A 14,195-nucleotide genomic window follows, 5' to 3' on the forward strand; every position below is an offset into this window, starting at 1 on the left:
TTTTCAGTGTAAATGCAATTCATAAGCTATCAAATTTGAATAATCATGTTCAAAAAAAGCAAAACCATCACAGTTCCCATTGTAACAACCCTAAGTGGTTTTAATTTTTTATTAAATTTGATCCTTTCTGCTCATTTTAAAACAACACTTGTCCCAGAGTTAGCAGCCCTTCCCTCAGCAAGACCAGCTGTTCCACTTGTGACATTTTAAAGCTGTTGATGCTTTGACTCATATGCTATTTGAGATCTTTCAATCTGACTTATGAGGCCTGTCATTAGAAAAATCTGATAAATCTCAGACCTTCCAGGGAATCATCTGAACTTATGGGTGGAAAGGACGGCTTCAGTAGCTGAATGGCTGAGGTATAGTTACGGACTGCAGGCAGCAACCTCCAAAAATATCAGCATTGAAATGCTGCAGATTGCAAAGCTGCCAGCACTGGGCATGTGCTTTATTTAGCAATACAACAGTGTCACACAGTCCCCTTAGAATCTCTCTCGTAAATCATACGTACAATAAACCAAAAATATTACCATGTTAGAGCTTTGAAAGCATGTGAGAACATTTAGTTTCTCTTTAACTTGTTCCCAAAGTCAGCAAAATAAGTACCTGTACTACCAACTCCTACTTAGCTTTATTACAAACGCTTACTCCCCACTAACATAGCATATATGCCATAGTTTTTAGTTTGTAGTATTCCAAGCATATACAGGAAGCAGTGGAAAAACATGTTCCATTTCTCAGCATCAGAGTTTAGCTAACCCCCGCACTCAATAGATCATTTTTATTACATCAAAGTGGGTTTTTTTTCCAGTAATAACTTTTGAAAAAACCAGTCTTTTCCTAAGTAGGCTATCAATAAAATTAGACTACAGAGAAGTTATCTGATGAAATAACTAATTAGATTCTAATAAACTTCAAGTTCTACTCCAAGCATTTTGCTGCTGGTATGTGCAAAATGAACTTGTCTCCTGACAGATTTTTTAACGTCTCACAGGTATCACCCTCGTCTCTGTAGGGATGGATGCAATCACCCATTCCCATTACTTTCCAGAGAACATCTACATCCTGCCATAACAGGTCAGCAGATCCAAAGGTATGGTCAAAACAGAACAGAAGAACAAGAAGGTAGATGCAGAGAGTCAGTGTGACCAGGTGAGCCTCTGCTAATGCAAGCGGGCTGAGAACACACCTTGCAGGCACACACCCAGACCACCACTGGGACACATTTTTACCACACACTTGAAAACAAGACAGGAAAACTGCATTATCTCCAACAGGGAGCTTGAAATGCATGTTCTCCAGCATGGAGCCAGCATGTTTCACTCCTAGCTTACTAGATTAGGAGCCAGATGAGCTCAGACACCCCATGCAGAAGTAAACATCTTAATTTCCACTTTCTCAAGGTAAGAGGCCTCAAGAGCATTTTTTTTTTCTGAGGTGGGACTTAGATTCCTAACCAGCTGACTATTAAGGAAATAAGAAGCTCCCCTTTTCCCACTCCAGTGTGGATATTGGGAAAACTCATATGCCTACATAGCAAGGGAAAGGAGGCATATGCTGAAAAGTTACAAAAAGCTTTACAGATATGAAACACTCTTGTCTTTACAAATGTCTCATGTAGTCTTTTTAAAATGACATAGTAGGAGGGTCATTTCTGAGTCAAAATTAATGCAATGCCTTAGGGTCTTTTCTACAAAGCTTACTTGCTAGATCTGTGTGATCATAACACCACCTCCTGGAGCCACCTGTTTGCTCCAGAAACATTGATGAGCAGCAGTAAGGATCCCAAACCACGGATCCTACAGTGAGGACAGAAAACACCCAACATCACTGTGCCTGCAGTTTCCCATGTGGATTTACTTCCATTAATAAGACAAGGTCATTAAGACATCCCTAAGTTTGTAACATAACTTGTCTATATTATGTATGTGTGTGTGTGTGCATGTGGATTAAAAGAAATTATATTTTGCAAAGAGGGAGATCTACAAGCTCTTAGTTGTCCTTGAAGCTATCAAGATATTAAATCTTGAAGGAAAAAATCAACTTTCTCTAAAAATTTTGTACACTACTCTGTACAATTTCAGTGAAAAACTGTTAGCATGACAGCCTCAAAAACCCAAAAGCAAACAAATCAAGTCCTTAAACAAATGCAGCTTTCAAGTTACAAGCATCTCTTTAGGCTGAATAATAGTCTCCTTTAGAAATGTAGTTAAGGTTGGGGGCAGGGGGGAGGTGAAAATGAAATACTCAGTTGTTCTTCAAATATAGATCCAAGGTAAGGTCTTAAAGAAACAGCTCAGCAGCCATCAGCTGCACAACCAGAGAAACACCTCCATCTAGTGGCTTTCTAACACTCAGTTAAGAACACATGGACAATAAAAAAAGCTGTCAAATATCACTTTCAATTTCATCTGTCATAACACACGACCTACAACAACAAATGTGACAGGCAGACACAACTCTGCCCCTCAACTTTCGTCTTGAAATAAACTTCTCTATCATTACATTACGGTGCAGGTCATAAGTACAAAAAAAAAAAAAAAAATCAGTAGACTCTTAACAGATAGAATTCACCTTCAAAATAGATCCATTATATCATGAATTTTCACATTTTAATCAGCTCTAGTTGAGCTCAGCTGCTTTACTCAGATATTTAGATTTTTAGAAGAACTATCTGGTCTAGATAAATAAGTTTTGGTCTTCCTTGGATTTAAGAAGTTATTGCAACCAAACTAAAGCAATCCAACCAAAAAAGCATTATCAACATTCAACACAAATGCACCAATAACTACACTCCTTCCTTTATCACTTTCCTTCCCTCCTGACAGCAGCATTGTTGAAAGCTTTTATTATCACTTCTTTGCTTGTGGTGTTGAAGTAAGACACAGCCACTTAAAGCACACATAAACCCATCAAGCATCAGGAGGCCTCTATGAGACCAAAGTCTAGTTCAAGCTCAGGTGCAACTTTCTTCTTCTCCACAAAGCAACTCACATCACTTCAGAGATTCCAGGAATGATAACAAGAGAGGCATTGCTACAAATGTCAGTAGAGACTATAAATAATCAACTTTTTTTTCTACTTAACTGTAGCATTAACCTAGCATCTCCCTTTGGTAAAAAGAAGAAAACCACACTTGGTTGTGTTTACCATTACTGCCTACCTACCATATCCACTGAAATAAGAACTGACTCTGAGCTCAGAACCTACCAAGGGCTTCTATGGAAATAACCACATCCACACTTGATGTAAAACCCTTTATGCATGAAAATAAAACAATTCTTACCTTCACATTCATAAGTTTCTTCATAACATACATGAACTGCTGCTATCATAAATAGAGGACTGGCTGGGAAAGAATTCACTGCTCTGACCACACAGGGTATAATAATCCTGATCTAATTGCTCTAAAGCATTGCTCTAAAAAATCTAAAGGAAAAGAAACACAGACAGCAAAGATGGCTGGAAAGAAAATCACAGAATATTGTGGATACCTGAGAAAAAATTGCATTTATACAGATAAACACAATTTATATCTGTATATATAAACAGTGTTTATATCTGCCTAACCAAATTGCAGAAGAGGAGCTCTTAGGAACAATCACAGTGGCAACATTTACACACAGAAAAGGGGAACCCTCACAAATAGATGACACATGACCAATAACAAATTAAAAAACACAACTAAGGGTAAGGAAAAATCATATAAAAGGAAAATAGGCACAGGATGTCACTTTCATAAAGATGCACATGGAGATGGGAAACATATCTAAGACATCCCAGAGATGCAGCCTTTATGTTCATCTGGACATCAATGAACCATATGAATATCCTCTGTTATTTAACTACTGTGACACTAGAGATGCAAAGTCAAAAGAAAATACCTATTTAAGCTTCAATAAGTGCTTAAAAACTCTCTCTATTAATCTTTTTAGGGCATGTAGCAAGAGAGGTACAAATGTGTTTACTTTGCAAGGTTTCTGCCATTAGCAAGGCTCCAAGTCAGCTAACACAAGTTGAGACAAGAAAGAATTCCAGATTGCATTATGTTGGAGTGTGACCAGCCTAGGAAAGGAATTAACAAGATAATTTCTGCAACAGAGTAAATGAGTTGTTAGCCCAGCCTACCAAAAGAAAAAAAAAACAAAAAAAACAAAAAAAACAACAAAAGAAAAGGGAAAAGGGCCTCGTGTTCATTTGAGCACCAAGAATAAGCCACAAAGTGAGTTAGCCCATATTACAGGTGTATATCAGAATAATGAAAACAAAATTGCTGCCATCCCATTAACCCTGCTAACTCCTCCTCTTCCACAAACTCCTTGGCCTCAATCCTTTTCACCCCACGAATCACATCTGTCTCCAGTACAAAAACCAGAGATTTTAACAGATTTCTTAAAGTTCCACCTATCCATTAAGCCTTACTGTAACTTTAACTGGTGCCCAAATAGCAGGGGAGAACCGAAGGCACTAAATGGCAATCACACAAGTTGTTTTCTGCTGCCTTGCAGCTGGGTCAGCTGAAGTGCCACTTGTTCAAGACCCTATGGAGCACAGGGCAGAGAGAAATGCAGCATTCAGTGCTGTTACTGTTAAGAGAGCTAAGAGGAAAGAAAAAATCTAAGAAGCTACAGAAACAAAATTCTGTCACATTAAACAAGCTAGTGATCTAGAATTCTACAGCAAGAAAATAGCCTCCAGCAAATGGCTGTGAGAAACTGATAAGGCTGCCTTTTAATCAGCTGCAGGCTAGCAAATGTAATGTCCAAGAACATGCAGTCACAGAATGGGCAATTGGTTTTTTGCAGGCAACTCTGAGTCACTATTTGCTACTCTTCACTGCTCAGGGAAGAAACACAAAATACCCCAGATTACTCTCAGAAATATCCTAAAGTCTCCAAAGTGGGTGAGATTCCATACCTGAGCCATTCCAAAAGACCAGTACAACTAAGACACTCTTTCCTACAGAGCCTTACCAGTTTTACTTTAGAGGCCAGGCTCTCTGGCAGTTTTGTTCGTAGCTGGTTTGTTTCTTTGAATGTAGCTGGAAATCCACTAAGAAAGGCCAAGTCTTGCATTAGTACCAAACCTGGAACTTCTTTGTCTGTAGTCTAAAAACAAGAAAACAGGTTATAAAGACCATTTTAAAGGTAGAATAATTCACGTAACAATAAGGGTTGCTCTGAAAGCTTTCACTTTTTACTAATGTGAGTTATGAAAAGAGAAATGAATAGCATTCATGAAAATGAATGCTAAGAAAAGAGAATAGCACAGAAACTTTCTAAAAATGTACAAAATGTTTAACACATACGAAAGCTAATCACAGATTGTCAAAGTACATACCAAGTAACCCCTCCATACTATCTGTTTGCTGTTGTCTTTTAACATTCCAGAATGGGCAGCTTCAACTAAAATACATAAAATTGCAAATCAAAAACTTCTTACAGTATAAAGTCACTTATTTTCTTTATTATAGTAACCAATAAATACTTTTGCAAATTAAATATATTTGAGTATTTATATGTGAAAAGTTGTCTTTACAAATAGTAAATAATTCTTGGTGGTAAAATAAAGAACAGTGGTTGTACTAGGTGTCAGACACTACATATTAAACAAAATATGAAACTTGCACCTGCTCTAAGATGTTAAACACATGAATAATCTTGTTTCACAGTTGCCAATCCTTTGAACAAGGGCACAACTTACTGGACATTATTCAAACTAGACTTCACAGCAATTAAAGGATTTCTAAAACTAAATCTTCCTTAGCCTAAACCCCAGCCTCTTGAGATTATCAGTGCAACACAGATATTCAGATATCAAACCCGTTTTGCAATAGCTTTTTAAAGCACAGAACTCTAATCACCTGTAATCAGTTGTCTGGGAGGTAAGCAAACAGTATCATTAATGTCATCACCAAACAGTTTGAGGTCAAGAGAGACACTGAATGACTTGCTAAAGTCAAACAGAAAATCAGCATCGAAGTCAGTACTGGAGAAAAAAAACCCCCAAAACTAATTCACAGCAGCTTAAAAAACTTGCTCTGGAAAACTGGATGGAATCTGACAAAGAGCCTCTTACCGTCCTTAGGGCTATCAAAAACAATTACAGTCACATTGGTGGAAGGATTTTTTGGTTTTGCTACAAAGAACATATTGTTAGCAGCTTGTAAAGCAGGGTGAATGGACGGCAGGTCTTTCAGTGTGATATTGGCAGGCAGAGCAGGATCCAGGATGAGCATGGGCACTTTGATGCAGTGTGTCAGCAAACACTCCAGCTGCTTCTCACTACAGCAAAACACCAAAGGCAAATTTAACACCACTAGAAAACTGAAAATAGAAATCAATCTTGAATGGAATGGGAAAAGTTTTTGTAAAATCTGATTAACTGTAACATTTGCTGTGGTAAGGGGAAGTTATTGACGAGCACATTTATTTTCCTGCAGAAGGCAAATATCTGACTGGTAGAGTTTAGTTCATTCTCATAACTGTTTTTTCTGAAGTTTCCAAGATTTCCAAGTCTGCCCATGGAAGAGACCTTATAGAAAAATCTCTAAATAACAAAAGGACCAAGCTAAATGACTAGGACAGACCACTGGCAGCAGAGCCACAGGAGGACCCTCTACAGGGGCACTGGACCCTCTACAGACAATTACTTGAAGTGCCACGTATACAAATGGCAGGTGAAAGTACATCGAATTTTTAATGCATATGTACCTGGAGTTTTATCATTCAAAAGCATGAAAAATTTTCATACTCAGAACAAGAGCTAACCCTAAACAGTGACAGGGATGTGTGTTCCAAACTCCAGAAACTGTTATCAGAAGCTCATTCATATATGTCACAATAACAATAACATCACTTGCATTCAAAGCAAATATATTATCATGCCATCAGCTCTAGAAGCGACATAGGAAAGCTTGCAAAGGTTATAGAAAACCAAACCACCCCCTCAGCCAGCATCTGCTTTCAGCTAACAATGAGTAGAATATAATTTATTCCAATTTACACCCAAAAATCCCAAAAACTCACCTCTTCTTTGTTGGTTCTGTTGCATTCTTCCCAAGGATTTCCCTATTACAAAGTTAAAAAAAGGATATTAAATAACACTGAATTGACAATGTTTCTGTCAATTAGTCTAATTGCAGATTGTTAGTTGAGTCAGGGACACATTGTTAAAGCACCAATTGCCAGAAAAAAGCTGCCAAGGCCTTGCCAAGGCGAGTACAGACTGACACATGCCCTTCACTGCTCACATGCAGTGTGGAGCTCAAAAATTCATGGCTGTGCTGAGAATTGTGGCAGCAGGACTCTTTCTGCTAACAGGAATTTATGGGGTTATTATTAGGTTATTAGCTTACTTATTACTATTATTAGGTTATTTAACAAAAGTGAAAAACACTGGTAAGAAACCAGAATGAAGTGACCTGAAACTAGGTTGACTTGATTGTTTTGCCCAACGTAAATATTCTGATAAGATCTATGAAACAGCTCTTTTTATAGCAGTGCTCATTGATTTCAAAGGACATGAAAAAAATTATCTACATGGGAGGGAACCAGCTGTCCCTGTAGACAGCAAACATGGTATAGACACCATTCTTATTCGTAAGCTTAATCTCAACTTTCCAAATCAGTATCACAGAAAAAAAACACGTGTTTTTTCCTTCCTGAAACAGGAATCATAGCATGAGTGATGACAAAGTTAAACCAACTAATATTAGCTATATGAGCTGCTAGGAAAATATTAGCACAAACTTGAAAGCTTTCTGGAACAGAGACTGTGTACGTTTAAAGCAAATTAAAGTTCTAATACTTCCGTGTTTAGGTAACAAAAAAAAAGATCAAGAATTTCCCTTGAGATCATTTCTCATTTGAGCCTAAACTACAAGACACAGCATGCCAAAATTCAATCCACTAAGTCGTGGACTTCTCATTATTCTGAACTAAATTATTATAACTCTTAAAATACAGACTTGTCCTTCCATTTAGCATATTTACTGGCCAAAAGAGATTATATCAGCAGAATTGCTTATCAAAAACTAAATTAATTGTTACAAGACATAATCCAAGGTATCTGCAGCAGCCTGTGTTTGAAGGCTTAGATCAGTAGTTTTGCAGAACTCTATAGCACAATCTACAACAAATGCAGCAATACATGCCTTTGCTTTCACAGATAAAGACCAACTCGTATCTTTATAACATGCATAAATTATTTTCCCATTTCTCAGTTTCAGTATTTGTGAGACTAGGAATCTAATTTAAAAACAAGAACTTAAGAAACATGTTTCAGATTTTATGAAGCCTGTTATAAAAAGAAATACCAGGAGGATTAAAAGGGGAGAGAAAAAAGGGATGAAGAGAGGTTATATGTTTGAGGAATAGTTTAATTATTATTTACAAACTGTTATAGAAATCAATACAAAAGGATATACGCAACACACAGTTTTCCACATGGCATTTTACAAATTCATGATAGGACAGCCTTAATTATTATGCTTATCTTAAACAATTTTCTAATTAGACAGTACTTGACAGCTAAAAGTAGAACTGAAACAAGGTTTTGGGAATAATCAAATGAACAAGTGAGAAAATGAGCTTTTAATTTTCATGTTGAGTAACATGGGAAAAATAACAACAAAGAAAACTAGTACAGCATTAGATTGCTGCTGTCAGTTAAAGGGAAAAAATATCCAAGATTATTACCTCATTATTTTCTGTTCTTCCTCCATCTGTTCCCTGACCTGTTGCAATTCTTTGATCAGTTCCACATCTGTGCCGTTCACCCAGGTGTACACCACATCAATTGGCATGGGTAAACAAAGCCTACGTAATACAAAGGAAAGCTACATGAGCTGTTTAATATTACATTACAAGTGTTTGTGGCATCCTACAATAGCAGTTTCTGTCTAACAAGGGAAATACTTGGTGTTTGGGCTGCAAACAAGACAAAGCAAAAAGACTCTCTTTAGCTATATATATCATGTCTTAATTATACACAAGCCTTTGACAAAACAGCATGGACATCAACCAAAAGGACACAAAGTGGTTTTAACTGTTGAGTAACTAAAGGAAATCCTAGCTTTATGCTCTAAATTTCACTGACTCAGACTCATGGCCCACCTCCTTCAAACCCATCAAATATTTTTCAAGTCAGTACCAAGACCTGAGCACATTCTTAATTCACCAACTACTTCAGACAGGACAGCATGAAGCATAACTTAAATCACACTTACTGTTATTTAATTGCACAGAGCCAGTAAGATCTCAGCAGGAGCAGGTCTCTATCCTAGGAATGTCTCTTAGATTATATTAACAGGGCACTTCATAAAATAACAAGCTAATTCGGGTACATGAATTCAGACTCTAGAGATGACAGACAAATTAATTCTTGACACAATTGAACATCCTGAAGCTCTTTCTGGAGCACTACATACTTCCTAGCATGCATAAGGCAGAAGGAAGGAGTTTGGGTACCTTTCTCCTACTTTTTTTATGATAATCTCCTCTCCAAGAACCACAGCTTCGTGCCACCCAGGCTACCGCCATGGGTGAATCTGAGTCCCATATAGCAGGAGGATACCCAGTTCTTATTTCCGAAGTTCCAGTGTCAAGCTATTTAATACCTTCCTAAACTGCAGATGGCCTAGCAAACATTGGAAAACATCATCCTGTGACCACACGGATCTCAGCATTAGAGAGGTTGGAAGATGTTCTCTCTCCACCCACTGCATCCCTCCAAAAGCATTCAAAGAGAGACCGAGCTTACAGGCAGGTGTTCTGTCCACCTGCCCTTGCACAGCATGCCATGCAGAGAGCTGGCACTCAGCTTTGTTTTCTACTGGCTCAGACTCAACAACTGAAGCAAAAAATTTGTTAAAGGTCATCCAGTAGCTCGTCACAGCACAATGGGCAGGAACATTTTGTATTCAATTTACCGATGTTCCTAACTGAGCTGCAACTCTCAGAGGATAATGCTGGGGCAATTCTGAGATGACCTGAACATCTCAGCAGCAGTGCTGCTTTCCCTAGCACCACCACCCAGAAAGTCTCTCACACCTGCAGGATGCTACCCTTCTATCCAAAAAAGTCAATTTACTGAATTCCAATTACCCTTCTATTCAATTATTCACTTTTTTTCTCTAAGAGATAACTTCCGGTTCATTTACAAGGTACGTTTTGAACTAAAACATCCTCCAGTAGAACAGAAATTCAATGGCAGGAGCTCTTCCAGCTTTTCTGCATTTGTTGTGATCAGTTAAATTACTGGTTTGACAGTCCCTGGAATGCTACAGCTCAGAAAGGAGTGTTTTAGGTGGAAGCACCTGACTCAAGTCAGCGGATTTCAAAAATTTCCAAACTTCAGCCTTCTGGGCAAAGTGCAGAGTTCATTCAGGCAGGCTTCATTGAAGAACATAGTATGTCCAAAAGAACTCCAGCTCTTTCTATAGTATGAGGCAATTTTGATTTCTGTGAAGCCTCTCTCCACTTTACCATATCCTAAAAGTGTGTCTCTATGCCGTAGCACATACACCTATGTAATTTCTTACATTATGCTACATACAGCCAAAACCTAGTGAATTCCACAGAGGAAAAGCATTTTTGGTCAGATGCAGGCATGCCAATTCAATCAACCCTGGCATAGTGAGCTCATGCTTCATTACCAGTGGCAAGAGAAACAGACCAGTAATTAAAAAAAAAAGTGAATTGTTTGCAGATCCACTAGTCTAATTGCTTAAAATTTATCCAAATACTCAGTAAATTTCCTTAATGCATCTTTACAGCACACACTGTTTCAGAAAGTAATATTTATCAAACATAATAATAAAAACCAGATATCCAAAGTCAATTTGTTGTTTCCAACTAACACTGTACAAACTTAGGCTAACACTGTTAAGTCTGTACCTTTCTGGACTTGGTCAAAGCTTTCTGGATGGTTTCAAGGCTTCCTAAAGTATACTGGGAGCTTATTTCATGAGTATGTGTAGCAGTTACATATCCTCTGAACAGAGAGAGACATGGTTTTTCCAGGAAAATCTTGGGAAGCTGGGTAGAAGCTGTGGGAAACTTCAAGCACAGAATTCAAACAATTATTAGCTCTTTTTCTGTAACCATTGTTTATATATATAGCTCTCCAGAGTGTGCTATTCATAGTTCACCAATAGTGTGAGAGAAGATTCCTAAAGGCCAGTCAAGTCTTAAGTCCACCATTGATTCTATAAGAACTGTAGGTTTCTAATAATAAAGTCTTTTCATGCCTTCTGATGATAGAGTCTCTGTATCACCTTTGGCTGTCCCTGATACCCCTTCAGTGATAATTCGTGACCCCAAGTGTGCTACATCAATCATCCCTTCATAGAGTCACATAATAAGTATGTATTGGAATTTTGCTGTAAAATGGTTTAAAATTAAAAGGAACAGATACTACACTTCAGTAGTACTGTTCTCAAACACTATTTTAACATTCAGAATCTTTTGCAGATTGTTGAAGTTCAGACAAGCTCAAAAACTCTCTCTCAAATTCTGCAGCTGTGTTTCCTTCATATGGATTCATACATTTGGGCTTCATCAGAAACAGCAGTCTGGCAAACAGGTTAAGCCCAAGGTGACCTGAGTTAATTTACTATTTACAGCCACCCTTCTAATCAGCTATTTCCCCTCTTTGGCATGACTAACTTATGGTTCACTAACAGAAGTGACTCGACAGTGCAATTTGATTCCAAGTGGGAATTATCTTAGCACCTTTCTACAGAAAATCATTGCTTTGGAAAATTCCTTGGAGACTCCCAAAAAATTCATTGAGGTTTTTACATTTTTCTCCTTCCAAAGTGTATCCATTGCCACTTGCAAGTCTAAAAACATCCATAGGTTCCTGCTTGAAGACAAAACCAGACCCACCAGACAGGACAGGGTACAGTTCCTGGCAGGAGCTTCTCATACCCATGATGTGTTTACATAAGAGAACCATCATCACAGTTGAGATTGTGGGTAGGGGACAAACTTTTGCCTCAACATCCACTCTTGCTGAAGGAGTACAGCAGATTTTGGATCTCTCTGAAGCTACCACATGATGATCTCCAATCTTGCTGAGCCTCTTTGTGAAAGTAAAGTCTAAGATGCTCATAAGTAAACCTCCCAGCCCTCCTGCCTGTTCCAGCTCTGTAATTATGCACTTTCAGTAACTCATCTGTTCCATTGCTATTCCTGCTCCCTGATTTGTACATCTTTTCCTCTCTTCAGCCTCACTCAGCTCAGTTAATGGCTGGCCGACCACTGACAGCTCTCATTTGCTGCACCATACTGAAATCATGCTGCACATTTTAAAAGTTGGGGATTATTCCTTCACATCTTTCCATATATATTTTTGAGTTTTACACAAGACATCCTTCAATAGCAAAGTTACACTTTACAGTAAGTAAACCACACTTACTACACCATTTGCAAGTAGAGTAATAAAACGCAGTCCTCATCCAAAACATTCATGCATGGAACTCCATTATTTCATTTCCTTTTCTCCCTTTTTATTTTCACATCAAAATTTAGTCTTCAAAAATAGGTTTGGACAAAGTGCCTTGGTAAAAAGCCCTGGAATTTCTAGTGCATTCTCTCAAGCTGTGTAAGAGCCTGAGCAATATAAGAAGCAAGTTTAAGGTGCCACAGTTGGGATGCCAAGGGTTTGCAACCGGAAGGAAAAACAATCAAAAGCTATTGCTAAACTCCAAGGCAAAACCAGAAGTCTGCCTTGGTGTGGTAGAGAACAGTGTTCAATAGGTGTTACTAATGATGTCATTGTTTTTGTGTGATGAGTTTATCATCATAAGCAGCTTGCCCATACAGACAAATTTGTCTACAATTCACAGTGAGTTTTTTTTCAGAACAGAAAATTTTACTTGCAAGGCTCCTGGAGAAGAACACAACTCAAATTCAATTGAAGGCCCATTAATATTTCCCAAAGGCCATGCAGTTTTTACTTTCCACAAAGCAGTACACCTGCTTAATTTTTTAACCAATTTTCAAGCCTCTTGTTCTCCAATTCTGATTATTTTTCTTTAGCACTAAAGTAGGAAATGCTTAAAATCCAACTAGACAAGCTAGATTCAATCTGGAAGTCCTCGTTTTATATGCAACTCTGTATGTTGCATTGACACCAGCCTAAAAAAATTCCGCCAAACCACCACTGATGCAAGTGCCTGCTGCAAGACAGGGTCCATTACTGAATTTGTGAAGTTTGATAATAAAAATTAATTGAACCCCTGATCAGGGACATTAAAAGTTAACAAACGCCTGAAAGTACTGCCTCCACAAAGACTTCTGGTTAGTATGAATTTTTAAAGGAAGTTGGTAGCTGCACACAAATCACAGCAAACTTCCCTGTTATTCCTGACATAAGATTGTTAAAGGCATATTGGTGAACTGGAATAATTTAAGCACCCATCATAAAGACCTTAAGCTTTTGCTCAGGCAGCCAACAGTTCCTCACCAGGCACTGGATGTTTTGCCCACAATCCTCAAAAATTAATGCCAGCAAAGGAGTGCTTTCACAACCACAATGAAGTAAGGAAACACTGGAGAAATGGAAATGACTATATCTACACCACAAGAGTAAGATTTGTGATTTTGTTTTGGAAAAAGTCAATGGTTTTATAAAAACACTCCAGTTAATTATCACAAAGTCTGGGATTTTAGTAATCAGAACCAAACTGCCATGTTTTACTTCAGTACTGCTAAAACATGTACACATTAAGCTATTCATCCATATGAGCTGCATCACTCTGCTTTTATCTGTCATCCATTGTAAAATGGGGGAGAGGAGAAGAGATTGCAAAAGTTCCCAGTATTCACCAACACCATGCAATGAATTTTAGAGTTATCTCACACCAACTAAAGCGTGACAAATTGATCTGATCATTTCTACTGTTCCATGATGCAACAAACCTCAAGGCAGATTAAATCTCTGCTTTCAGGGTTAGCTTTTATCCCAGTCAAGTGTATCAATATTAAGAGGCAGATGATACCTGCTAAGTAGCTTTCTTCCACCTACCAACTCACAGTACACTTACTCCCTGAGCAACAGACCCCATGGCTATTCAGACATGAATGATGAAACCACAGGAAGTCATGTAGCAGTTAACACAACTGAAATAAATGACCCATATGACTTGGTTTCCAACTTGCTGTGAGAGATTCTCCCATCCACTC

General features: G+C 38.1%; 1 protein-coding gene across 3 annotated transcripts in view; it reads right to left on the minus strand.

The window, feature by feature from the left end:
* GNPTAB (N-acetylglucosamine-1-phosphate transferase subunits alpha and beta) overlaps positions 1 to 14,195 on the minus strand; it is a 39,634-nt gene that overhangs the window by 20,433 nt on the left and 5,006 nt on the right. For 2 of the 3 annotated variants that reach the window (XM_041486006.1, XM_041486007.1), the window contains exons 3-7: positions 8,703 to 8,822; positions 7,032 to 7,073; positions 6,082 to 6,287; positions 5,344 to 5,408; positions 4,977 to 5,111 (exon numbers count right to left, since the gene is read on the minus strand). In XM_041486006.1, the coding sequence (XP_041341940.1) occupies positions 4,977 to 5,111; positions 5,344 to 5,408; positions 6,082 to 6,287; positions 7,032 to 7,073; positions 8,703 to 8,822 (568 nt within the window). Of the gene's footprint in view, positions 1 to 4,976; positions 5,112 to 5,343; positions 5,409 to 6,081; positions 6,288 to 7,031; positions 7,074 to 8,702; positions 8,826 to 14,195 lie in introns of those variants that run through there. The other variant, XM_041486009.1, reaches the window with a different exon arrangement.

Source organism: Pyrgilauda ruficollis, unplaced genomic scaffold (assembly GCF_017590135.1).
Source record: "Pyrgilauda ruficollis isolate IOZ18807 unplaced genomic scaffold, ASM1759013v1 scaffold73, whole genome shotgun sequence".
Taxonomy (NCBI): Eukaryota; Metazoa; Chordata; class Aves; order Passeriformes; family Passeridae; genus Pyrgilauda; species Pyrgilauda ruficollis.